At 46.3% G+C, this 25641-nt stretch overlaps 2 protein-coding genes across 8 annotated transcripts in view; one reads left to right on the forward strand and one right to left on the reverse strand.

The window, feature by feature from the left end:
• The window catches only part of col11a1a (collagen, type XI, alpha 1a), a 49553-nt gene extending 42167 nt beyond the window's left edge, over nt 1–7386 (reverse strand). The window contains exons 1-4 of one of the 6 annotated variants that reach the window (XM_011607762.2): nt 6907–7383; nt 3150–3314; nt 2806–3019; nt 716–878 (exon numbers count right to left, since the gene is read on the reverse strand). In XM_011607762.2, coding sequence (XP_011606064.2) covers nt 716–878; nt 2806–3019; nt 3150–3314; nt 6907–7021 — 657 coding nt within the window. In that variant the 5' untranslated portion in view covers nt 7022–7383. Of the gene's footprint in view, nt 1–715; nt 879–2805; nt 3020–3149; nt 3315–6906 lie in introns of all 6 variants that reach the window. The other 5 variants (XM_029842947.1, XM_011607763.2, XM_011607764.2 and 2 more) reach the window with 5 other exon arrangements.
• A 9424-nt stretch (nt 7387–16810) lies between these two features.
• Nucleotides 16811–24822, forward strand: rnpc3 (RNA-binding region (RNP1, RRM) containing 3). Of its 2 annotated transcripts, none has more exons than XM_003967842.3 (15): nt 16811–17289; nt 17359–17406; nt 17498–17607; nt 17670–17759; nt 18206–18317; nt 18866–18934; nt 19150–19292; nt 19512–19637; nt 20509–20651; nt 21674–21844; nt 22540–22634; nt 22738–22796; nt 23734–23866; nt 24358–24435; nt 24764–24822. In XM_003967842.3, the coding sequence occupies exons 1-14, from the start codon at nt 17107–17109 to the stop codon at nt 24421–24423; spliced, it is 1548 nt and encodes a 515-aa protein (XP_003967891.3). In that variant the 5' UTR covers nt 16811–17106; the 3' UTR covers nt 24424–24435; nt 24764–24822. The 2 variants fall into 2 exon arrangements, with proteins under 2 accessions (XP_003967891.3, XP_029698887.1); XM_029843027.1 differs by lacking the exon at nt 24764–24822 and adding an exon at nt 24556–24630.
• The last annotated feature ends 819 nt before the right edge of the window (nt 24823–25641 follow it).

Genomic DNA, 25641 nt, shown 5'->3' on the forward strand with positions numbered 1-25641 from the left:
ATCTTCACCAAAAATATGACCCCCAGGTGTTCGGCCTCAGCCATGTCAGAGAGAAACTCGGAGTTTACTGAGCGGAGAAAACCATTCAGGACGCACAAAATGGCCTCGGAGGAGGGAAGCGGGATTACCGTGGCGATGGCAAGGAATGCTAAAAGGCAGCAGCAACGAGCGGCAGCATCAGTCATTCAGACATCTGAATAGTGTCGGGTCGTTCTGGATGGCATAAACAAACAACACCCTGTAAACAGGTAAACACAAGCTGCAAACAGCACCGGCGGATCTTACTGGCCACCAGTAAATCCAGCGACCCTGCAAGTCTGCTTCACCCCAGTTCGGTTTCCATTTTGGGATGAACTTTATTGGGAAGCTGAATAAAGATGTGGTGACATACGCCCAACACACCATCGATAGGGGGCAGTGAATGGAGCAAGTTCATCAGATCAAGAAGAAAGCTGGAAGACACGAGGTGGCCTATATTGCCACCATCGCCATCAAGTTATTTAGAAGACTTCTGCTAAGATACTACAACAACAACATGGTCTAAAGCTGAGCACAGCTCCTCAGAAGATCTCCACCTCCACCCTGGTTTCTCTGAGCTCCACATTCCTTCTGGACAGCATTAAAAAGGCCGAGCCCCGACCCAACAGGGCTTCAGCCTGGCACTGGCAGCAATATGTAGGATAACCGAAGTGTTGGTAGAGTCCACCACACTTACCTGGAAAACATCTGTGTCCAGGAACCTGGTGCCAAACACCGTGATGCCGTTGGTGTCGATGGAGGCGCGGTCGCTCCTGGGAAGAGGCTTGGTCAGTTTCCTCTTGCAGTCTAGAACGATGGTGACGGTGTTCTTCTCAACGCTGATGGCCACACGGTGCCACCTGGCCAAAAGCATCAAAAGGAGGGCAGAGAAATGAAACAGTCAGGAAGCCCGGATGTGCCACACAAGGAATATCTACAAATTGGAACACTAATCATCGAAAAGCACTTGCTGCAGTCGGCATTTACAGAGGTCACACGTGAGTCTGACACCTCCCATGCCTCAGAACCGTTCTGCCACTGCACTTAAAGGCTACTGCATACCAGGCAACAGTGGACCGCATTCTTGCCCCCTCACTCTGGCCCTGTTTAACACGGGATTACACTCATTAAACTCCAAACTTAATCCTCCTTCTGGGTTACTCGGCATGACAGACATGGTGAACATTGTGGAAAGTGTGTGTCAGGATCCAGGAAGGCCTGCCCTGGCAGAGCAGGAGGCGCACAGTCAAAACATTGTTCTGAGGTGGAAGATGAGACCTGGCAATACCCAAGGTGGTCATTTAGGAATCATTCTTATTTTGTCGCATGAACAAAAATAGATTTTTAGATTACAGCGTATCGTTTGGAAATAAAGTACAAACTGACGCATTTTAGCATGCACTGGAGATTAGCAGGAAAATAACACGCAACTCTCTGGGTTTAGCATTACAGCAGGAAAGATTACCCTATATGGCAGAAAAGCAAATGTTGACTTTAAACGATTTAAACCAGGTCTTCCAATTTGGAGGTGACTTTAAAGGGAGCAGGGTAACGCTGAAATGCACTCCTTCGAAAAGCACATCTTAAGAGCTTAAATGATATAAAACTAGCATAACAGTTGCAGAAATCCTCCCATTCACCTCCCTTTCTTTAAAAGAAGAGGATAAGGCTCTTTTTCAACACATCAGAATGATCATCGTGCTGCTCTTTTGAAGCCGCGCACATGCTAACAATGAATGCATCCACAGGCTGCGCGCGCTAAGCTCCATAGATTTAGACAAGGCCTGGTTCTGGAATGCATCCAGCCCCAGAACAGTTAAAAACCATCAACAGACAGCACAACTGCGAACTCCAAACTGGGAAAAAACAACTCAAGGAGAGAAGCACAAAGCTGGCTTTGTTGCAACCTGCATGCGAAGCCGAGTTGTTGCTGACATGAGTTGTGACGGATTTTCCTGCTATCAGGGCAACATTGCACACACCTCATCTAAGACAAACGGATCCCTATGAAAGCTCAAGCAACCAAAGATAATTTATTAACACCAGGACGAAGAAGGACATCTTATCAAATGCTGATCTTCCCCCATAACCATAACTATTCCTCCTCCTGGGCCTCCACCCCCACATAGAGGCTCAAGTGGGAGCGAAGTCTAAACCTGAGGCCAGATCATCGGGTTTACGTGAAGAGGTTAGCGGAGCTGATCCTGGTGGGTGAGGTAATCCCAGGAAGCAAAAAGGCAGCTTCAAACTCTACTCCCCTCCTCTAAAATAACACAGACAGTAAGTTCAGAGATGAGGTCAGTTTGCCCGCTGCAGTCCCTGCTGTGCCCCAGTAATCCAGTGTCTCCCCGTCTCTGACCTGTCTCTGTGCCCACAGACCCCCGATGGGATGGATAATCCAGTCATGAGCACCTGTGGTGCAACAATGGCAAGATCTGGGTTGTTTTCTTACATTTATCAAGAGTGAACCAGATAGTTTGAAAGCTCTTTTGCCAAGTTCCCTTTCTAGGGCTCAAGAGAACACACCTTAAACTAGGATTCCCCTGGTCAAGCCAAAATCCAGTTCGACAGGAATAGTGGTCGATAGCTTAATGATTCTGTATCAAATTGTACAACCAGGCCTCATTACTGACTAGTCTTACAGATGAAGTCCCATTCCAGGCACACATGGACCTCACCTACTGGGACAGTTAGAATTTTCTGTCCCTCGCTCTGGCTGCCACATCACCGAGCCACCTTAACGCTAACGCATTGTTACGCAAGACGAGCTTTGGAAATTTGACGTACTTTCCGTCGGCGAGGTTGAAAGTCTTGAACAGTGGGTAGTCCTCCGGGGAAGGCTTGCCATTCTGATCCTCATACAGGAAGACAGGTGAGCGTCCCACTTCCACACCCAGCTGCTGGACTCCCTGTTCATTGTAAACGGACAACAAGAAGGACTGTAGGCCAGGCTTGGCACGAAGTGTGGTCAGGATGGAGAAGTCCTCAGGGAAAACACCACCTGTGCACATGAATGGATGTGAAGAAAGACGTAATTACAACATGTAACCAATGAAAATACTGAGAGGGAAAAAAGCGATTCACAGATGAAGCTCTGGAAAGGACGTTAAGGACCCAGGACGCTGTCTCACCTGGGTAGAGCTGCGTGGTGGGGGCACTGATCTGGAACTGCTTGGTCACTCTGTAAGCTGAGTCTGGCTTGGACGCTCTTCGGTTTGCACAAAATCCGGATGTTTTCTTCACTCCCTCGGGGTAATTTTGAAATTCTAGTACTTTTAGCACATCCACTGGCTCTGCTGGCAGGGAAAAGCAGATAAAGCAGTTATCAGTTTAGTTATATTCCTGTTCTGAAGACCCTCGGGTGAAGACTGGAGCCGTCACAGTTGCTGTTAAAGACCATCACATACCAGTAAATACACTAAAGGGACAAGGTTATTCCCTACATCCAAGGAGAACAATGCTATAATAAATGTATCTAACACACAATATGGAATGTCATCAAATGTGACCACAGAAGGAATGATAAAAGTAACATTTTTAAGTGGGTTTTTGAATACAAAATATATTTTTATCAAATATCGGGGCTGTGTTGAAGTCATCGAGGCTGGCAGAACCCAGCGAATGCCCTCGTGTCGGTTCTCTTACTGCCCGGTGGCACATTTGTCCTGTTAATTAAGGTCTTAAGTGAAGCATAATGTTTACTCAATAAAAACCTTCCGATTCAACAGCCCGTCTGCATAGTTCAATTAGGAAATTCTGCCCTTCTGAGGAAATCTCACTTGTCAAGGCCAGCCAAAGAGACCGTGATCAACGGGCCAACAGAAATCTAAAACATCAGGGTGGCGTTACCTATTACCATCACCACAACTTTCCGTTTCCTCTTGTCTGGTCGCCTTCGTGTTAATGTCAACATGTTTGAATGTGCATTTCTATCAAATTAGCATCTCTATATGCAATATGAGCAAAGAAATAAACAGGACAAAGACTCCAGTGCTCCAGGATTACAGTCTTCTCTATATGATGCACGTCTATACACGTGTTCAGCGTCTTCATATGCTCACACTACAGAGCACAACAACGTCTCAATCGCCTGTTAACTTTAACAAAGCTAATCTTTTTTTGCTAAGGTAAGGAAGTTAAGTTATGTTTGATCTCTCTGCATTCTTTATGTCCATTCATTTAAGTCTTCATCTCAGACCAAACTACCTGTGATTAGCATACAAGGTGTGGCGAAGATCCCATCCAGGTGCTTGTTCCAGGAGGAATAATGAAGCAAGAATTAATGATAATGCTTCTTAACTGAGACTGAATAGACAAATAAACTTTTCAGGAGAGATTTCCACAGGAATGCTGCTTTACGGACCGAGCGGCTGCTGACTCCGGACAGTGAACTGAGGACTTCATTGTGAAGGACGCTTCCAGTTCAAACTCCAGGACTCATATGTTCCAGATGTGGCAGTTTGGCCAGGCTATGACCCTCACACGGGGGTGCTGAGAAAATCTCCTGTAAATACTGACCAGAAGGGTAAGGTGGCCAAATGAGTACACTCGGTTTTTAGGAGCGCATCTGAGGAGCTGGTGTGAGTTTGCTCTCTGGAATGAGCAAACAGGCCGTAAGACTTGGTGAGGCTGGGCTGGCCCAGACAGGCGGACCTCAAGAGACCACCGTGATCGGGCACGGCGGCCTCTGATAACACTCTGAGCTTCAAAACACACTCACTCACTGACATACAAACCAAATCATTTGGTTTCCGATGTGTTCATAAAGGTGTGACGTCTAAAAAAAGGGAATTAAAGGGATAATACTGAACAAGTTTATTAGATAATGTGTTGAAGCCACGCAGTGAATCACCTCCTGCTGAGGCCCACACACCTTTACAGATATAGGTGAAATTGACTGTTAAAAGGAGGAGGACCTTTTCACCTGCAGCTCCCTGCGACTCTAATAATATCTTCAGCCAGAATGCCTCTCTCTATACACCCCCCACCCCCAACACTCCCCCCTCTCCTTCCACCATCGACTTCCACCACCCTGCCGGCTAAAACAAGACAGCTTTATGTTGGTGTCATACCAGAGAGACTTCAGTCAGACCCCGGTTTGTCAGCATTCTTTCCCTCAACTTTTCCTTTCATTGAGCCCAACTGGAGAACGTTATCAAATGTCTTCTAAAATTCTACGCAAAGTAAGCAGCAAAGGGAATCAAAGTCCGCTGAGATGATCTACACTTTGGAATGAGATGCTAAAACAGTAAAACAAGGACACAAGAGTGGAGGAGCTGTGAGCCTGGTTGAGAAGTTGGAGGACTTTGAAAATGTTAGCTTTGGGTGCTGGAATGCAAATCGGAGCTTGCGCCTTGGGGGGGGTAAGAAAACGTGTCTGTACACTGCGAGATGGAGAGGAGACCCTGCAGAACCAGCTCTGACCACCTGAGATCCCCAAACACAAACTCTGCTGTAGACTGAGACCTAAATTACTGTGGCAATAACAAAAGGACATGTTTCCTGTGTTAACATAATAAAATGATTAACACACAATTTGAAACCCTTCCTAATCCCACCACACACTGCAAAATGTAACGTATCCTTAAAGATTAAAAGCAACTTTCTAAAACAACTTTGTATGTCGAGGCGTGGGGGGCCTGTATGTCCCTGGACCCTGTGACTTATGGCCCTTTTGGCTGCAGGCTAGGTCCATGCGTGGGCCTGCTCTTTGAAGGTTCTGAAATCATAGGGAAGTGCGCAAAAGCCCATCATCAAATAACCGCTCAGTACTTAGAGGGGAAGCATTCCCACCACTGACACAACTCAGCTTTGTCCCGCAGCCAACCAAACATCTAAGTGCAAGGTTGAGGGGAAGAGCTGGATACGTGGGGGTGGGGAGGGGGTGGTGTCGGAACACACAAGCCAGCTCGTGGGCTTTGGTGTGGACCAGGGCAGTGTGGGGATAGGGTGAACCTGTCTGGGCATTCAGCCCCCTGCAGCCCGAGAGGGGCTTTGCACCCTTCGCTGACAGGTCTGTGGCAGGTAAGACAGGAAACTAATCACCTCAGTCATCTGCATCTGAGAAAAAATCAAATAACATCCGTCCTTAATTAGATATCCACGAGGTAGAATTAGACATCTAGTCATCCGACACAATAACTCATACCATTAGAGTTTGAGGGATGGATATTTAACTGTGCTGGGCTCCAAACATCTCACCTCTGTGGACCATCATCCTCCTGACCACAATATCGACATTAGTGCGTCAACATCTGCACGTAACATGCAGGTCCAGGATCTGCCTGCTATTATGCTGCAGCTATCCACGATCCAGGTCCACCTCGGGGATCCCAGGTCAGACTAAATGGCTTCTTTCAGCTCGACCCCCTGTGTAAGCACAGGAAACCTCTATTTTCCTGAACTCTACATACCAGCGGATTACGATGAATTTAATTAGGCGGTGGTTCGTCTTCATTGCGCACGTTTCCCATTCACGCGTAAAGGTTGCCCACGGTAACGCTTTAAATGCCTGTATTGTTCTGGCCAGTAAAATATATAAACCTCAACAAACGGCTGTTGGGAGCATGTGCTTTATAAGACCGGGTTTACTCGGGCCACCGTGCCCATGCTGGCGAGGGCGCGGGGGGTGGGGGGGGGTCTTACAGGTCCACTGTCCCTATGGTCTGAGTGGTGGCTTCCATGAAAGGCTCAATCAAGCAGATAAATGAGATGTGGCAGCCTCGTGATACGAACACACTTGTTGCTGAAGAATGGAAACGTCTATAGTCGGTGGAAGAGACGCAACGTGGCTGTTTCCAGGTAAATCTTTAAATCCCTCGATCTCCATCATCGGTTCTTTTTCCCTCTCGGTCAGAATGAGTTCATCAGAGACCGTACCAATCTTACCTGCTCTCACAGTGGCGGCTTGTAGAACCAGGAATAAAGTGATGAATGTGGTTAAAGTGGAATCCATAATCCCCCTTTTCGTTTTCCACCGTAAGGACCACCTTCGCATCTCCATGACTGCGGCGCCCACAAGTGAATCAGACTTTTGGGCGACTTCAGGTGATTTTTTTTTTTTTTTTTAAAGCCCTTCCACAATCCCGAGTAGTGATGGAACCTGTCCTAGAAAAAAGCCATAAGTGAGGAGTTTTAGCCTCGTCTTTCAGCCGCGCAGGGGCCCCCGATCCTCCGTCCCAGTGCCCAGCCTTCACTGTGAAGGTAGTCGGGCTTTAACCAAGACGCACAGAGTGCAGACTGTACACTTGGTGCGTCCACGGACGGGAGGGCTGGGCAAGCTCGGCAAACCGGAGCCACGGTTTCAGGGAGGCGACACGGCTGCCAGCCCACCATTAGCAAATCACGGGGCTGGAATTTCTCCTTCAGGTCCACCCATTAACCGCGTAAATGCGTTCCCCCGGTTCTGTCCCGTGCGCTTCTTTCAGGTCCAGAAGTCAACGAACCTCGGAATGAAAACTGAACAACAGTCAGTTTTTGGTTTTTTTTAGAATCAATACTGTAAACATCCTCAATCAGCTGCTATTGTCCTTATGAAATCGGTATTTCTGTTTCTGCTTTTGCAAACTTTAAAAGTTTAATAATACATTTTGTAAACTGTAAAAAATACTTTCTTAGTCGGGTAGTCTAAAAATGGCAGTTTTCTAATAATTTATTTTACATCAAACCTATGGTGCAGAGTCAGAGCTTCTATGTTTTGTTTTCCCTCATTCGATTCTGTGAATTAAAAGGTCTTTTCCCCCTTTTCATTGGGTCCAAACTGCATTTGTTTTCAGAGGTTTGCGCTGTTTGGGTGGGGTGGGGGGGCTCTCAGATGTCCTGATCATCACGCATTAAGGTAAAGCACGTCTGGGCTTGTGTGTCAACAGATAACGGCTCCTTTTGGCGGAGTTTATTCACAGAAACACTCAGATCTGAGCTTCTCTTCCTCGACGTGCAGCCAAAGGGTCCCAGATGTTGCTCCTGGGTGCCCAGTGGCAGGAAGCTAACTCGCTGGGACGCATCAGGGGGCAGATTCCATGTGCTAGTTTGTCCTCTCGGTGTGGCATTAGTAAAATAAAACAGATAAACACAAATCTTCAGTGGATTTGGGAATGACAGTGGAGGCAGACTCGATAACTTTCCAAAAATAAATGTCCTAAATATTTGGTGTTGCTTTCGGCTGTCAGACGTGCGCGTCCGTGAAGGGTGCAGTGATGAGGCAGCCAGCAGTGGGTGCTGAAGACTCCAGTTGCATCTGATTGGAGGTTTCACGTCAAAGGGACACATCTGTCCATCTGTCACACGGACAAATGAAACACTTTATGGAGGAAATTTCTGTGGTTTAACAAAAGCGCCTTGGCTGCCATAAGAAGCCTTATTTTAGGATGTGAAACATTAAATGTGATGAATGTTGTGGCTAGCAGAATAACTGGTAACACATTAAACTGAATTATGAAGGATGAAGGACAGTGTCGAGACATTGTCGAGGAAGTGGACAGAACAGGACAATAACCCGTAACTTGTGTCAAAGTGGACAGAACACTGTACTACTAAAACTTAAAAAATCAATAAAAATCTGTGTGCAATTTTCTGCTTTATGGTGCTTAAAACTGAAGCTTTGGGTGTGAATGGGGGGAGCAGCTTTCTCTGGTATGTAAAGGCCGAAGCAGATTAAAAAGGGGTTCATTCCAGTGTTTTGACAAGACCTGTTGCACTGCTCTGTGCACGGTGCTGCAGCCAGGTAACCACCTCCACAGCCCACCGGGTAATTCACCTCCGTTTGAAATGGACCTTTTTTATCATAACAAAAGCACTTTTCACAGGCAAACTACAGCCGTCCCAAAGGCTGCTGAGGAGTCCCACTCATCCACCTCCAAACACAGGCACGAAAACACTCCCTCACCTCAACATTATTCTGGGCTGCCACCATATTTTATAGGGAGAATTGGAACTCTTGTATCAGTTAGCTTGTGCTGCGACACTTTTATTAGATGTCTAAACTTAAACGCAGCATTTAGTGGCAAATGTGGCGAGCGAACGCTTCATTTGTGGAGAGCAGGCTTTGTTCTGTGTGAGTGTTGTCCTCGATATAGTTTTACCGCCGTAATGACTGTTGTCATACAGTCTCAATCGAAATGTGTCTTTTCAATGTGGTCTTAGAAGACAAAGCTGGAGGCCATTTAAAGATGTCGCATGCCTGCTAAAGATATCGAATCAAATCAATCTTTATTTATATAGCGTCTTATACAATCAAAATTGTTTCAAGGAGCTTTCCAGAATCCCAGGGCCTGACCCCAGACAAGCAACAGTGGCAAGGAAAAACTCCCCTTTATTATATATATTTAATTATAGGGTCAGTGTGTCAATAAGAGGTTTATTCCAATTTTATTTCACAAACAATGTGCTCTAATTAGATCATTAAAGGCTTAACGACAGTTTCCACCGCTTGTTACTTGAATCTGATCCATGTTTTAATGGTTGGATTAATTTCCCAATATGCAGTCAGATATATCATATATTGTATTAATAATAATATATTATATTATGTATATATTATATATATGCTTATAATATATGCTGTATATATGCTTATAACATTCTAATCGTATCTGTATTTATTTTTTCTGTCTCTTTACTCTGCATACGCTGCTACTATAATTCAATTTCCCCACGGGGATGAATAAAGTTCATCTTAATCTTAATCTTAATCTAAGATCCTGACCACTATAAGGTTTAGAAAGTGTTTGTCCAAGCATTTTATTCCGGTTTTTCACGCTGATTCAACCCACAGGCCTGTTCAGCAGACACATCTTTGCTATGCCTGGTTACAGGTGTTTGTAATTGGAACCAGCCTGATTCTGGTGCACAAGAGGAAGCAGAAATCTTGCAGCCAGACATGCAAAAAGCCCTTTTATGTGTTTGAAGAACTCATGAATTGTCCCCGTCCCTCCTGCTACGCCAGTAGCTGAAATCGCCGCAGTAAATAAAATCATTTTACAGCTGCCGGGTCCTCCAGTGCCACATGTTCTATGAAAATATGAGTGCGGTAGCTTTGATGCATTTGTCATTTCAACCATTTGAAGGGCTTCTCTGGGCTTTGATCCCGTACGTAGCAGTGTTCCGCTTAACCGCTTTCATTCAATCAAACGGTCGGAGGATGCAGGAGAAACGGCATGAAGAAACAACATTATCCCAGCTGGTGAGGAGGGAAGGAACGTTGAGGATTCCTGGAGGCTGATGGCTGCCGTCCCTCCAGATGAAGGACCCAACGCAGGTGCTGTTGGGAACACATCTGCCTGCATGACAAAATAAAGAGGCTTTCAATTGTCTTGTGCATTTTTTGCACCTATAGGTAAATTGCAAATCATGCACAGCACTTTAAGGCAATGCAGCTGTCTGACAGTAAATATTTGTTGTTGTTTGTTTGCATATGTGATTTGAGTTCTGTCCAAATTTCAGAGGGATGAATAGTCAACTTTTGGTTTTATCCTTTATTATAAACAGCATCATCCTCCCTATAATTATTGTACTTGCAGGGACGATGTATGAGTCTAATCCCAGCTGGCCTTCAACCTCCGGGAAGTTTTTGCCTCCTATCATACTCAGGGGGTCGTCGAATCATTAGGTCACATCTTAGTTATGCTGCTATAGGCCAAGGCTGCCGGGGTCCGGAATCATGATCTCCTCTCCTCGCCTCGCCTCGCCTCTCCTCTCCTCTCCTCTCCTCTCCTCTCCTCTCCTCTCCTCTCCTCTCCTCTCCTCTCCTCTCCTCTCCTCTCCTCTCCTCTCCTCGCCTCTCCTCTCCTCTCCTCTCCTCTCCTCTCCTCTCCTCGCCTCGCCTCTCCTCTCCTCTCCTCTCCTCGCCTCGCCTCTCCTCTCCTCTCCTCTCCTCTCCTCTCCTCTCCTCTCCTCTCCTCTCCTCTCCTCTCCTCTCCTCTCCTCTCCTCCTTCTCCTTCTCCTTCTCCTTCTCCTTCTCCTTCTCCTTCTCCTTCTCCTCTCCTCTCCTCTCCTCTCCTCTCCTCTCCTCTCCTCTCCTCTCCTCTCCTCTCCTCTCCTCTCCTCCCTCTCTGCCCACCCCCCCCCCCATCAGCAGGAGGGTCCCCCTACATGAGCCTGGTCCTGCTCAAGGTTTCTTCCTGTTAAAGGGGAGTTTTTCCTTGCCACTGTTGCTTGTCTGGAGTCAGGCCCTGGGATTCTGGAAAGCGCCTTGATTGTAAAAGACGCTATATAAATAAAGATTGATTAATTGATTGATTGATTGATTGATTGATTGATTGATTGATTGATTGATTAATTGATTGATTGATTGCCGCTGTTGCCTGTTGGTGCTGTTATGATGCTGTTATAAGCCTCACCACGTGCTTTAGCAGCGCGCGTTTCAAACAAGTCTCGTTTATCTTAGCCTGCACCGGCTAAACTCTTCTTTTTTCCATTTGCTCTGCGAGCCACCAAGACCACAGCGGTCCTTTTCATCGGCCCCTGTGTCTCCGAGGCTCGTGACCCTGTCATGGAAATCTGACTGGTAACAGCCGGCCGTGCGCGCCCACCGAGGCGGCACCGTGGCCTCTAACTGGAAACCCAAGACAAGGTAGCAGACTGGCTAAGAGCTGGACTGTAGGAGGCCAACTCTGTGCCACCATTCATATCATAAATAACAGGGCATGTGTGCTGCTGCGGCCATTTGATGTGGTGGAATCTGGATCCAGGTTTGATCCGAGTCTGTCTGTGACCATCGCACAGCTTGTAATCGTAAGGAAGCAAATGGGCAACACTATGCTATTTTCATTAAGATCTCAGTTCCTGTCTCCTCACATGACCTCTGCAATCACGTCTGCTCTTTCAGCCTCTACGCTGGAACCTTCACCACCATGTGGGTCCTTTTATTAAAGATTATGTGGAGGCTCTGAAGAACTGTCTTTACAAACGGTGAAACTGTACTTAGCTGCAAAATGTGCGCTTCAGGGCTGAACCGGCCCGACTCTTCACAAATATTTATTCATGCAAATTATTGCATGAAGGTTTTGGGGTTCCTGAAGTCGACTGTAGGTACAATCTTGAAAGGTTGAGCTTTGTGAGGATTCCGGTTAAGATGAGTGTTTCGCACTACGTCTTTTCTGCTTCATCCTCCTTCAAAATTTCAGGATTCGGCCTTTGAATTGTCGAAACATATTTAGAAATCCAGACGCTTATCGGAAAATCAATAATATACTTTCCTGCTAAAACATAAAACAAAGGTGCTAAACTACTTCCTCTCTTTGTGAGAGAGTTTCTTATCTTAGCGTCTAAAAGAAAATAAAGTTTAGAGGTAAGTCAGGAAGAGAAGGACCAAAAACAGCAGGTCAGGGGTTCATAACGAAGCCCAAGGAGATGAACGGAACACTGCTAGCTGCTGCTCGTGGTGCCTTCACTGACCCTGTGTGGCACGCAAAATCACAAGATCATGCGATTGAATTGATCTAATTGTGTTTCCTTGTAAACAACAGTGCTTTGAAGTGCCTGGTTAAAGGAATAGTTCATCATATTTCATCATATAGAGGAATTGGAGCGGCATTTATTTTAGATTACTGTACTCCGAAATGTTGGCAATATGCAGTGTTATTATCAATAATGTAATTGTTTATTTCCAATGTGCCACCTTAAATCAACCAGCACATTATGCCACCTTAAATCAATCAGCACATTATCAAGGACGCCTGGAAATGTTCTGTCTGTCTGTTCTCTGCACCTGTTGGACGTTCTAGCTGCTCTTATAGGAGAACAGAGGAGTAGTGCAGCAGAACATGTGCGACGTCGTCATCATGCTTCATGCAGGGTGAAGGAACGCCGGGTAAAATCCTGGAGACTAGTAAAACTGTTCAAATAGAACAGCTGGGCCACAGAGTTTTATAATCTCGCTTGCTTTCAATGAAAAAAAAAAGGCCAAAATACACTTGACACCATCCCAAAATGTTTGGGATTCTTGGTTCTGTTTTGCGGCCGCGTTTTTAGGTTGGCAGCTAGGGTGTGTGGACCAAAGTCGTCACACATCCTGTCCTTGGCTTGATGTCTCAGGAATAAATGCACACTGCTCATATCATCCATTGTTTATTTGATCTCATTTTGTTGTGGGATTTTAGCTTCTTTTTTTTCCATCTTAAACTGCCACCACGCAGTTTAAGATGGTTTGGACTTAAAAAATAGTGCTTACTTTGCATTTTCTCTTGTGTTAGGGGGTGAGTGTGGATAGTTAGGGTGTGTGTGTGTGTGTGGGGGGGGGGTATTCCTTGCATTCTGCCTCACCTCTGGTTCCCTGACCTCCCCTAACCCACTGTAACTACTTCTGGAGAGGGTGACAACATGTATGCACACCTCTTGGTTCTCCCTCATGTGTTCCAGCTTGATGGAGCGGAAGAGGGGAGGAAGAGAAAAAATCTGGTGGGTAATCTGGTTTTGGTTAGTTGGGAGGTTGCGCAGGTAGCTTTAGCTCGGCTTCCTTTAGCGTCTCACAGATGCAGAGTTATGAAAAGGAGATTATTAGAGGGCTGCAGCTTTCCTTCCCAGCTGACCGTGATGTGGCTTAAACGCACGACTTCAAAATGACTAAATGAAGGTGGGGATCTCGTGGATGCAGCGACTGTCTGCACTTCATCTCTCATCGGGTCCAGACAACAAAAGATGCTTTAATCCCACCCCGCTCTGAGTGTATTTGGTGCGTGTTTGGGTTGATGCTGCACCCACTTATCATGCGACCCAAACCGGCTGAACTGAGGTGCATTCCGTTCCTTCACCATCCATCAAATGCTGGCTGTCAGGAGCCGACTAAACAAAGATTAGGCGCAATTCGTATCATTTGCATGGATTCAAAGACGGAGCGCAAATACGGGAATAAGGACTGATCAACTGCAGAGACTCCTGGGAATGAGAGGCTGAGCGGCTGAGAGCCACCATCATTATCCATCACTCCGCTCTGCAGCAGGCAGCGTTGCCCCACGCCGCCATTCTTTAAGCACTGTTTAGGGCTACGGCCAAAACAGAAATTACTCATCATTCCTTTCCAGAAGTTATTATATACAGCTGTAAAAATACTTTATTTATTGGACATGGATGAGTGTAGGTGACAGGTAATGCAGTGCTGCTCCAGGTTCCGCCCAAAGTCCAGATAATTGGAGACTCTAAACTAGGTGTGTGTGTGTGTGTGTGTGTGTGTGTGTGTGTGTGTGTGTGTGTGTGTTCTTGAACTTGCTATATGTTGAGTTTAGCATTCAGCTAGCAAAGTGAGGACATTTTTGTTTCAAACTGGGAACACTTTGGCTGGTCCTCACAATATCATTGGACTGTTTGACCTGGTTTTAAGAGTCAGGTTAGAAGTGGGTTTCAGTCAGGAGAATCAAGAGAATTGGTCAAGGTCACAGTCAGGGTCAACGGGTTAGTTTGGAATAGTTAGCATAATAGTAATGCATTGTGCTTATGAAAGTCCTCACAAAGACAGACGTACAAGGATGTGTGTGTGTGTGTGTGTGTGTGTGTGTATGTGTGTGTGTGTGTAAAATAGTTGTGGTTTGACTGTCTGCCACAGGTAATTATTGGAAATAACATTTACAAGAGTAAATTTACCAAATGAATGAACAGAAGCTGCAGATGAATGTCCAAAGCTGCGGACACAGCGGGAGGGAGGGTGGCGGGTTCAGATCTGAAGTTGAAGATTCTGAAGGCTCAGCTAAACTTCAGAATGCTATCAGTGTCCCTCAGAGTTTGTTAGCATTTCACTGTAGCACCGCCGTGTCAAAGTCCAGCTCCGAGCAGATGTTCTGCCTGAGGGAATGCCGAGGAGCTTTCACTGGTGCAACTGGGATCTGTGCTGGGACCACAGACCTTTAGATGGGTACCAGATCGATGTGTCCCCCAATGCTATAGACTAAATACTGACGATGAAAACTATACTTTTAAAACAGAGCACCTAGCAACTTTAAAGCCAATGACTGAATTGCGGCATGTCTTTTTGTTGTAACATAATAATAATTTCATGATTGCAGAGACTGAAGAACTGGTTCTAAAGGTGGAGGAAGTAGGAACTCTTCTGCCGTTCTGGTATTCCACACCAGCCTGAGAGATGGGCTTTGTCAAACACACACATAAAGAGTTCCAAACACACGGCGAGGAGGGGACGCGCCTTCCTCCAGACGCCGCTGACAGCATTAACGTAAACGGAAGGAGGACCGGTTTGCTCGTTGCTGAGAATCAGGTGTGAGGGCTGGACAGAAGCCGCTGTTCCTCCTCAATCTGAAGCTCCTTCTCAGTGTCTCAGGTGTCCTCTGCAGGATCACCTGAGACACGTTTGCGTTGCTCCATTAGAGGCTCCATCTCCTCTAAACAACTTTTTTTTTTTAACAGTTTCCATGCAGGCTGCTGAAATACACACTGTCCAACCGCAGAGCCCCCTCCCAGCCCCCAGCCATGAAAGAGCCCATTTAACATCTCAGAACTGGGTAGGACCTGAGAGTCCACGTATCAGCTGAAGGATTTATTTAAAAAAAAACATTCATATTTATAGTGTAGACTTGTTGAACTTGATAATGTCCCACTGACAGAGTCACAGAAGCCAGCGAGAGCTCTTAGTTTGACTTTTTAACCACTTTAAAATCTAATTTATTGAGAATACTGTGGTGCAGAAGTTTGATCCTGCTTACAGAAGCCAACTTTTTGTTATCTTAATCTAGCGAATCAATCCTCTGCCCCCCCCCATCCCCAGTCTTTCCCCAGCCAGCAGCATCTCTCTCTCTTTCAGCATCGAGTGTCTACGGTTACTCCCTTCACCTGTGAAATTTCAGAGCCAGGCCACGGTGAAAGGGGGCATTGTGTCCCCTTGATGAGGAATGTCCTTGCTCTGCTTCTCAAAGACTTCATTTGGCCAGGAATTTGGTGGAATCTCGAGAAGTGAAGGGGAGATTTTTTTTTTAGGGGGGTGGGGATGACAAGCTGCAGGCCTTCATAAGTCTAGACAGGAGAGGAGAAACCTGACTGATCCTCAGACGCACAAAAATGACACAAAATGGCCAAAGGACCTGCTACTTTATAAAGCCTTCAGTCACAAGCAGCGTAATATGCAAAATTGTTTTAAATATGCTTTGCTCAGATATGATTCAAACGTCGGTAAAAAGGGAATAAAGTGTTTTTGAGGTGACCTGCAGAAGTTTAAACATCTTGCTGCTGTAGATGCTGTTATTTTATGCGTAAAGACTGACCCCTGTCGGTAGGAAATAATAACTGCACCTTCAATGTGGAAAGCCTTTTTTAGGTTTACAATTTTTTTAAATTCACTTGCATAACAAGAATATATATTTTATACAAAATAGCTCAAACTTGTTTAAAGAGGATGATATATGCATTTAAATATTACTTGTTCACTTTGAGTGTATATTGGTGTTTGGTTGCTGATGCTAGTAACAGTTATTGTTTATTATTTGCTATCATTAAAGCGGGTGAAGCTGAAGTCTAAACTAAAACAAGAAAAATTACAAACAGTTAATGAATTAAATACAATGAAAAATGTATTTTTCTAATACGAAAATGAGTTATTTGCATTTCACATAAATAAACACTTGATGGCAGTAAGGCACACAGACAGACAGACAGACAGACAGACAGAAGAGGTTATATCATAGAACCAGGAAAGTATAGAAGGTGGGGAATGCTTATATCACTTTATGACAGACATTTTGCTGAAGAATCTTCATTTATCACTGGATCTTTATTTTGAAATAGGCTAAAATTAAACGTGTTCTCACTCTCCACACCAGTAGAGGGCGTTAATATTCGCCTATGCGCGGCTCCGTTACAGAAGAAGAAATCAGACGGAAGTTGATTTCTCAGTCCAGGGAATGAATATATACCATAATGCGCTTTTAATTAAACTCTATATTTTATAATAAGATGCTCGGGATTATTCTGACAAAATTATGATACAGAGTCCGGTTTCAATATTTTTAAGATTCAAAAAACCAGAAGACTAAAAAAATCTGGTATTTCCAGATTAGCTTCGACTCGTTAGCGGTTAGCAGCATCTGGAACTTCATGCTGCTGCATGAAAATGGTCTTCAGGAACCTTTAACGCCTTTGCATACGTACTTATGGATTGTGGCATTTCTTTCTCAAATAAAATGGACGAGAATGAAGAGAGCGTTCAATCAAACGGCTCCAAAACGCTGCTCGTCCGCCACCTTCCAGCGGAGCTGGAGCAGGATGAGAAAGTGGAGCTGCTGAAGTATTTTGGAGCCGAATCAGTCAGACTTTTCTCCAACACTGGGCGGATGGTACGTTTAACTCTAGTTAACCTCCTCTCTGCTATTCTTCCATTCCAACCACCTTTTCTCTCACCGCAGAAACATACAGCCTTTGCACAATTCAGAAGTGAGAAGGCGGCAGCAAGTGTGAGTTCTTACGTTAATTCCCCTGTTTACTGTTAATAAAGTTCAAACTTGGATCGTTTTGGAGCTCCTCATCTGTGGTTGTGTGTTTTAGGCTCTGAACAGACTCCATCAGTTAGAAATACTTGGTCATACACTTGTTGTGGAGTTTGCAAAAGGCCAGGATCATATAATAGTATTAAAAGACCCACCTGTTTCAGACAGGTACGTGTTTATCAACACACACACACACACACACACGTGTCACTAACTTATTTTGTTGCCAGTGGTAAAAAGGTGCCTGGAGAGCAGAAGAAGCAGGATCACAAGCAGCTGAATGTGCCCCTGATTGAGACGGGGGTTGCACCAAGTCTGGGGTGAGTTCCTCTTTTTTGAACGCTTTTCCTGCGCAAACGTGAAGAAATGCTTTTAATCTTAACAGCTGTAGGACCGAAGAGGGGACAGAAGCTGCTGCGACTCTTGCTTGGACTCTATCAGTCCTCATGTGGACGTGAACCCTTCCTGGCACTTTGAAGACTTTCAGAATTATCTGTTTTAAAACTCTCTGTGCCTTTGATGTTTAGATGGAACTGTTCTAACGTACAAGATTCACGTCTTCCTGAAGGTTTTGTGCTGTCTTTGTCCTTTAAATGCCAGCTACATCTTCTATTGGGAGCTACAACTTGATTAAGGAACATTCCTGCCTTTTAATGGAGTCGGGACCAAATATTTGGCCAAAAACAGATTTTTTTTTTAACAGCCCACTATTGTTTTTAAGGTGAGGGTTGACTTTAACGCTCTCTCTCTCTTCCTCTCCCTACAGGTTGAGGTTTCAAAGCAATCCCACTTTGAAATATTTATACCCGCCACCCTCCCACAGCATCCTGACAAACATAACGCACGCCCTCATTAGTGTGCCAAAGTTCTACGTTCAAGTGAGTTAAAACGGCTTTTAAACGATTATTTCTTGGATATTCAGAAACCTTTAAAACATTTTAAAAAATATATTCACCCTTTTTGGAATGGGTAGAGTGCAATAAAAAGCAAATTTCAACAGCTTGTCAAGGTTTTTTATTTTTGATTTAAGTATGATTCTATCCCAAAGGTTTTTAAACTGCATCCAAGCCCTTGAAGATCAAACGGCAAACATTTGCTTTTTACATTTAAATTTTTGCAGCAGTATTAATAATAAACCATAAGTGGGAGGCATGGTTTATGGGTTTAAGCGTTCCAGGAGAGCCAGGCTTCCTGTTGCTTCCAGCACTGGCATCTTGGTGGTGCTGATGTGCTGCGGAGGAGAAAAGGCTGCTTTCACGCTTCACTTGACTGGCTCCTCACATCAGCCTCCAATCTAATTTTAATCCCTGAAGCTGTGCATCTGTTTTAGGCTGTAGATTTCCCTTCATGCCCCCAGCTTGGTCTTGGTTCAGGTCTCCACACACAGGAAATCCATGTCATTCTGTAATTATCTCCATTTAAACAGGTGCTCCATCTGATGAACAAGATGAATTTGCCCTGTCCCTTTGGGCCGGTCACTGCCAGACCCCCCCTGGTGAGCCTGTCTCCACAAATACACTTTTGCTCAGCTGCATTTTCAGCAGCCTATTGATTTAAAAGCCCTCCGCTGAATAAACATGAAGATCTGGATGTTTCACTCCAGTTTAAACGTCATTTCTCACCATCTCTCACCAAATTGCCAGTGATGCAGCTTCTCTGCTGATTCCAGAGACATTTGTAAAGCTGAACCAGCTTGTTTGGGTTCTCCAGTTTGACTCTAGACCCCCCGTCCCTCCCATGCCCATGCCTCCTCCGTTTCCTCCGGATTACCCACCTTTACCAGAGGAGGAGATGGAACTGTCCAGTGGAGAAGAGTCGGAGTACGAGAGCGGCGATGACGAGGACAAGGAGAGGTGCAGAGCTGACGCTTAGGCCGCCTTATTTAAGAGAACGTGCTTTCATTCTACATGATCTGCTGTCGCCCTTTTAGCTTAATCTTGTCAGTCTGATGTGATACAATTTCCAGAATCCTGCATGACTGGAAGGGAACTGTCTTTAAATTTCAGAGTGTCACCACCCCCCCACCCCCCCCCCCCCCCCCCCCCCGATTCCCTCTGCTTGCTTTATTTCAGGATTGCTCGGCTGATGGGCCTGGTCAACCAAGCATGCAAGAGACCCCTGAGACCAAAAAGGGCTTCAAAAAGAAAGAAGCCCAAGATCAAGGATCTACTCTATGCTCCTAAAGCAGACTCTCAGAGGTAGACCAAAGGCACTCATGCATGTCCGCCTGGAGGCACAGCTCGTCTCCTGACACTGTTCGTATAAAGCTAAAATGAAATAGAACCCCTCCAAGACATTAGTCTTCCTTATAAATCAGGCCCGTGCGTCTTTTAGTCTGAGCGCCCCCCTTGAAAAGCCCCTAAAGACGCACAAATGTCAGCGTCTACGTGCTAGGAAACGGTCTGACCAAAGATCCCGACGCTTCCTGGCGGCAATAGAATGTTTAGAATAATTGAGAAATTAGCAGAGAAGAGCAGGAAAAGGCTGCTCGGGTCCAAAACGGTACATTTCTCTGTGGTCCTGGATCGACCGCAGCTGCAGGGCAGCAAACTGCAGTAAGACGACCACGATCGTGGGAAAACCAAGTAGATCTTTCTGTCCTCCAGTAAATGTAAAAGCCGCTGTGAGAGATCGCGTCCCTTTACAACAGACCGACTCCCTCGCGGTAGGTGCTGAGACGCCATCGCCCGTGGCCCCGTCTACCCTCCGTACACCCCAGGAGGATCCCTGTCAGATCCCTCACTGACGTGGCAGCCACAGCCACGTTCGTGCGCGCTAGGATTAGCGGTTAGCGACTGTGGCTCGTTCAGGGGAATGATTATATCTCACCTGGCGTGGGCTCACCCAGACCACCAGGATCTAATAAAACGAACTCCTCCTGCACCAGCTGCACACGTTTCTGAATGAAAACAAACTCGATTTCCTAAGAGAAAACGTGCGGCTGCAGAAGCAAACACGTTAAAAATGTCTTCATCGTCGCGCTTCCCTTTAAGCAGTCGAGGAACAGGTTTATTGTTAAAAGCTGCTGTTGCTACCGAGGGCGCCGCCGACTGTCTCCTCCGTCCACAGTGGTCCGGCGCTGCAGCCGTCCGACGTGTTTGAGCAGCCGCTCCCCGCCGGACAGAAGAAAATTGAATTCCACATTTCTGCTCCTGAGGTAGCGGCCGTAGCTGAACCAAGTGGGTCGGAGCAGCAGGATGACGAAGGCAGAGGTCAGTGAAGGGCACAATGCAGATTTCCCCACCGGGGGACAGATTAAAACGTTCCTTTTTCTTCCTGCAGTCCAGATTTTTGCGTTTTACCATCTGATATTTACTGTTGTTAACAGCATATGGCTTATTTTTGGTTTCAGCAGTATCAGACATGTAAATGAAAGGCACTGTAATAATCCATGAATTCATTACTGTGTCCTTTCATTCATACGTCGCTCCTCGTTATTTCTTTGTGGTCACCGTATGGCAGTATTTTATTAATACACTGACGCTTTTTAGGATTGATGTTAGAGCCGGGCCGCTCTGTTATGAGAGCGAAACAGGAAGCAGTTTGATGTTCTGTTAGCACAGATTAAAGCATCTGCCGCATCTGAAGTCGGAACGTTGCACAGCTGCACATCACAGCAGCCGCTTCCACCAGAGGTTTCACCATCATCGGGATGAGAGAATCATCGGGGGCACAGTCTGTGTTGCTTGTCATCCCTGTATTTCCCTGTTTGCCTTATCTCCCCTCTCTCTGACTGCAACTTCGCTCTGGCAAAACCCTGAGAAGTAAAATAGATCTCAAAGACGACACAAAAGATTTGCTCGAGGCGACAGGGGGATAAACTCCGACAGGTGGCTTTTCGGATTAGTCTAGTTTTGGGGAACGGTGGGATCTGATAAACACGCTATTTAAATGAAAAGGCAGGTGGAGTGGCGATAAGGTGGATCATTTTAAAAGTGGTGATCGAGTTTTCTCCCTGGAGTGTATCGGAAAACGCTCCCAGCACTCCGCGCTCCGGCGCACAGGCTCTTCCTTTGTGGATGACGAGCTTTATTTCTTTCTTTCTTTCTCCCATTTTTGGATTTGAACAGCCTCACTGCTCTTGGTATTTCCATCCATAGTGTCCCACCCATCAAACTCTTGTTTGGGTATTAATTTAATTCTAGTTATTTATTTAGCAACCAGGAAATGTTTAATTTGCTCTAAACTCCTCTATGTGCCGATAACGGCGGGGGGGGGTTTTGTGTCTCCTCAGGTGTGGGTGCGTCCAGCCCAAGTCAGGAGTCGGCACAGGCGGAAGGTTTTGGGAAGCTGTATCCCAGCGCTCGGCCGTCCCAGCAGGAGGACGAGCGCCGCGACGAGTACGAACTCCCCTCTGACGTCATCTCCAGGAAGGAGCTGGAGAAAGGGAGACTGTCGAGAGACGGTAAAGACAGCTTTTATACTCCGCCTTTAATGAGGCTGCAGAGGCTCGGCTCTCATTTCCTCGTGCCCAAACGTCCTCACCAGTAAAGTGACGCATAATAGCTGCACATTGAAGTAAAGTGGCTTCTAATTGGTCACTTTTAGATATTTTCCGCCATCACAAATGCTTCTGCGTTCGAGCGAGCGAGGAGTGTGGCCGTACGGAATCAAACTTTGCACTTCAGAGTGAAGCTGGTAGACGTGTGAAAGGTCAGCGGGGGTCAGAAGAGCTGTAGGAGAGTTGGTTTATGGGCTGGTATCGGCGTGGAGGTGCTGTCTGTCTGGATGTTAAAGCTTCCTCCATCATCAGATCACATGATCAGGTCCATTTCCTGTGTTTCATGATGCAAAAAAAATGGTTTTGGTCCAGTTTGAATGAACCGAGATCGTCGATTTATGTAAAATTACAAATAAAAGAGGGAAGAGATGTTTCATCGAGCAGCAGAACAAATAAATGCAGGCGAGTTTCTTGAGAACTTCTGATTATTTCTGCTGAGGCAACACTTTTTTTTATGTTAAAATGCTTGATTCCATCAGGCAGGAACGACTCTGGACCAGGTTTCACAGCAGAATCCTTCCGGAATCATGTCCTGATCGTACCGTCGTCCCCATTTTTTAACACCCTGAACATTACTGCCTTTTTTTCTTTCTTTTCAGAGATGAAAAAAATTTCCGTCTTTAAGAATTACGAGGCCGGCGAGCCGACCTGCAGGCTGTACGTGAAGAATATTGCGAAGCAAGTGGAAGAAAAGGTAGGTGCATTTGTGGCATGAAACGCTCCTTTATTCCATGATATCAACTTGTCCTGACTCATCAGAATACCCGACTCTTATTTTCCGTTTCTCTGTGCCGAAGGACCTGAAGTACATCTACGGACGCTACATCAACCCTTCATCAGAGGAAGAGAGGAACATGTATGTAAACCCTTCCTCCCCTCCCCCGCGTTTCCGACCCGTCTCCACGCGCTATTTTTGACTCTGGCGATTTGTCCCTTTCCCCCAGAGAGGTTTTAGGAATTCGTGCTGACCGTGTGCAGCGGTGTTATTAATAAGTATCGAGCCTGACGCCGACTTCACCGGGGAGCTGTTGGGTTCTGCCTCAGCAGCTCCTCCACCTGAGTCATCAAACAGAACTTATGTTCAGGAGCCCGCTCTAATTACACGTGGCTCTGGGAGCGTGTTTAAAAACGGTATCCGGTGTAAAGGACCACGTTATTTATTAACCGCCAGCAATAATAATCGAAATAATAAAGCTGCGGCAGGAACCAGAGTTAAATAACTTGTTTTTCTGTCGGCAGAGGCTAAAAATAACTGGGTGGTGGATGTTTTTGTGACTGCAGACAAACGGAGCTGATCAGAGTGCAGCTGCTTTAATTAACCTTGATTTGTTCTGATTTGTTGGCCAACATTAAACGGCGCCCAGTTCTCTCCAGCCGGCCTTGGGCAACGTTTGGTTTGAAATACAAATGAAGGGGAGGATGAAGAGCTGTTGTTTTCTGTTCCGTCGACTGTCAAAACAGCTTCGACCCAAAAAGCGTCGAATTTAGAAGCTGCTGCTTTTGTGCGGGGATTGTGAACGTAGCCTGTTTCCCACAAACGGCGGACGTAACGCTGAGACCACTCCTGCGGCGTTTCCTCGCGGTTCTGGGGGGGAAATCTGGGAAACGGAAAGGGTTCGGAGGCCAATCGCGCTTCCAGACTCTGGTGTCTGAGTGAGTGACACGCGATTAACTGTTTTATGTTGGGACAGAAGCAGATAGCATCGCTCCTGTCTGGCTGGGGTTGATTTAGCTCAGCCACACAGCTCAGGTGTTAACAATGTGTCACCCTGCGGACGCTCTCACCCCCCCAGGTTTGACATCATGCTAATGAAGGAGGGGCGCATGAAAGGGCAGGCCTTCGTGGGACTCCCCAGTGAGCAGAGCGCGGAGAAAGCTCTGCGTGAGACCAACGGCTACATTCTCTACGACAAACCGCTGATTGTTGTATCCTTTTATAGCTCACGGCGCGAGCCGGCGCCCTCTGGTGGTTGAGTTGGGTAAGCTGGTCCGAGAGATTCCAGTTGTGCTTATTGGGGTAACGTTTAATGACGAGTGTTTGGGACGTCCAGGTAAGTACCAGGGCCAGTGACACGGTTAGGTCTATTCAGCGGCCACCTCCAGGGGTGGCTGGCGTGGCTCATGGTCGCCTGCAGGGAGATGAAAATGGTCTCCCGGCAACCTCGGGGTCATTGGTTCATCTTCTAAGCTCGTCTGAGGCAGAGGTTCATTTATGGATCCCAGAACGGAGCAGTGAAATGAGAGAGACTGACAGCAGCTGCTGCCGTGGTCAGGACGCCGCCGCCCTCAGCAGGTCCGTTTCTGGGCTTTATGATGATGCCTCAGGAACCCTGATCAGCGAGAACCTCCTCCGGAACATCTGTGAGTGATGAGAAAGTGGCCCTGAGCCGTTTGCTGCCTTAACTTGAGCTCCGCAGCAATTTGCCAGATCTGCAAGACCAAAACAGGATGGGACAGAGACAAAGAGGGGACCCAAGCACTGACCAGGACAACAGGTGAGCATTTACTCTGCAGACGTCCTCAGATTCCTCTCATAGCTCATCTCTGCTCACAGAAGCTCTGTCACCCTTGTAATTTATTTTCCTTTGCATTTGTGTTGAAACGGTTCACTCAAGATGCCGAGGCTTGATTTTCTGGCCCCGCTGAACCATTTGTATCCTTATTCTGGAATATCCTTTGAATAATGTAAATAAAATGGGAGCCACTGGCAACTTTAACTTGATTTTTTTTTTTACGTTTAGCCCTGTTATTCCGTCACTTTATAAGCGTGTGCTCTTTTTTTACGTTTCTAAATCATTTTCCTCCTTTTTTATTGAATTTCAGGTTGTGGTCACCTGGTGAAATCTTCCTTAAACCCAATAAATTTGGTTTTAATGAAATGATTTCCGTGTTTCGGGCTTTTTATTTACTCCTCATAGTTTCCTGACGGCTTTTCTCTCCCTGCTGTCAGTCGAGTCAACACAAACCGGTGGAGGTGTGTGTGAGCTCTGGATGGGTTGCGCAGCAGATGGCGTCCTGTCAACACGCCACTAAAAAAACCCTCCAGTCCTGAAGAGACGGCAAACAAACAGACCGAAGTCTGCGCAGGAGTGCGCGAGCTCACCTACGCCAGCCCTGACTGGCCTCAGCCGTGGGATTACAGCCAATAATCCAAGAGGGATGAGCAGCACTCTTTGGAAATCAGACTGGACCTGTCGTCTGCTGAGTGGGTTGTAACGAGAGGGCGGAGCCAGCGTGCTCCGACGCGTTTGGGCGTCCAACATTTCATTTATCGGCGATAATAAAGAGCGTTGGGGTGACGTTTGGGGCGCAGCTACACGCCGACGACGTGGACGTTTGACTCTTAGAAAGAGAAATCTCAAAAAACTCAGCTTCCCACCCAGATCTAATTACACTTTCCAGCTGCTTTCATATATAAGATGTAGAAATGAAGGCAGGAGGAGTGTGTTTGGTTTCCAGAAACTCAGGTGGGGGGGCTCCTGTCTGCGTCCCGGTTTTACTTTTCTGTCCAAACCCCCATTAATTCCCGGAGCAGCTCATGACTTCCGGCTCCCTCTGCTGAACATCCAGCAGATTATCAATCACGTGCGCTCATCTGGTTCAGCCTGCAGCTCGTACGTCAACGCCAACATGAGGGAGGAGGTCCCATCTGTGCCCCGCTCTGCCCGCCATCTCAACGATGACAAATGCGCCGCCCATAG

This window comes from Takifugu rubripes, chromosome 10 (genome assembly GCF_901000725.2).
Source record: "Takifugu rubripes chromosome 10, fTakRub1.2, whole genome shotgun sequence".
Lineage (NCBI taxonomy): Eukaryota > Metazoa > Chordata > Actinopteri > Tetraodontiformes > Tetraodontidae > Takifugu > Takifugu rubripes.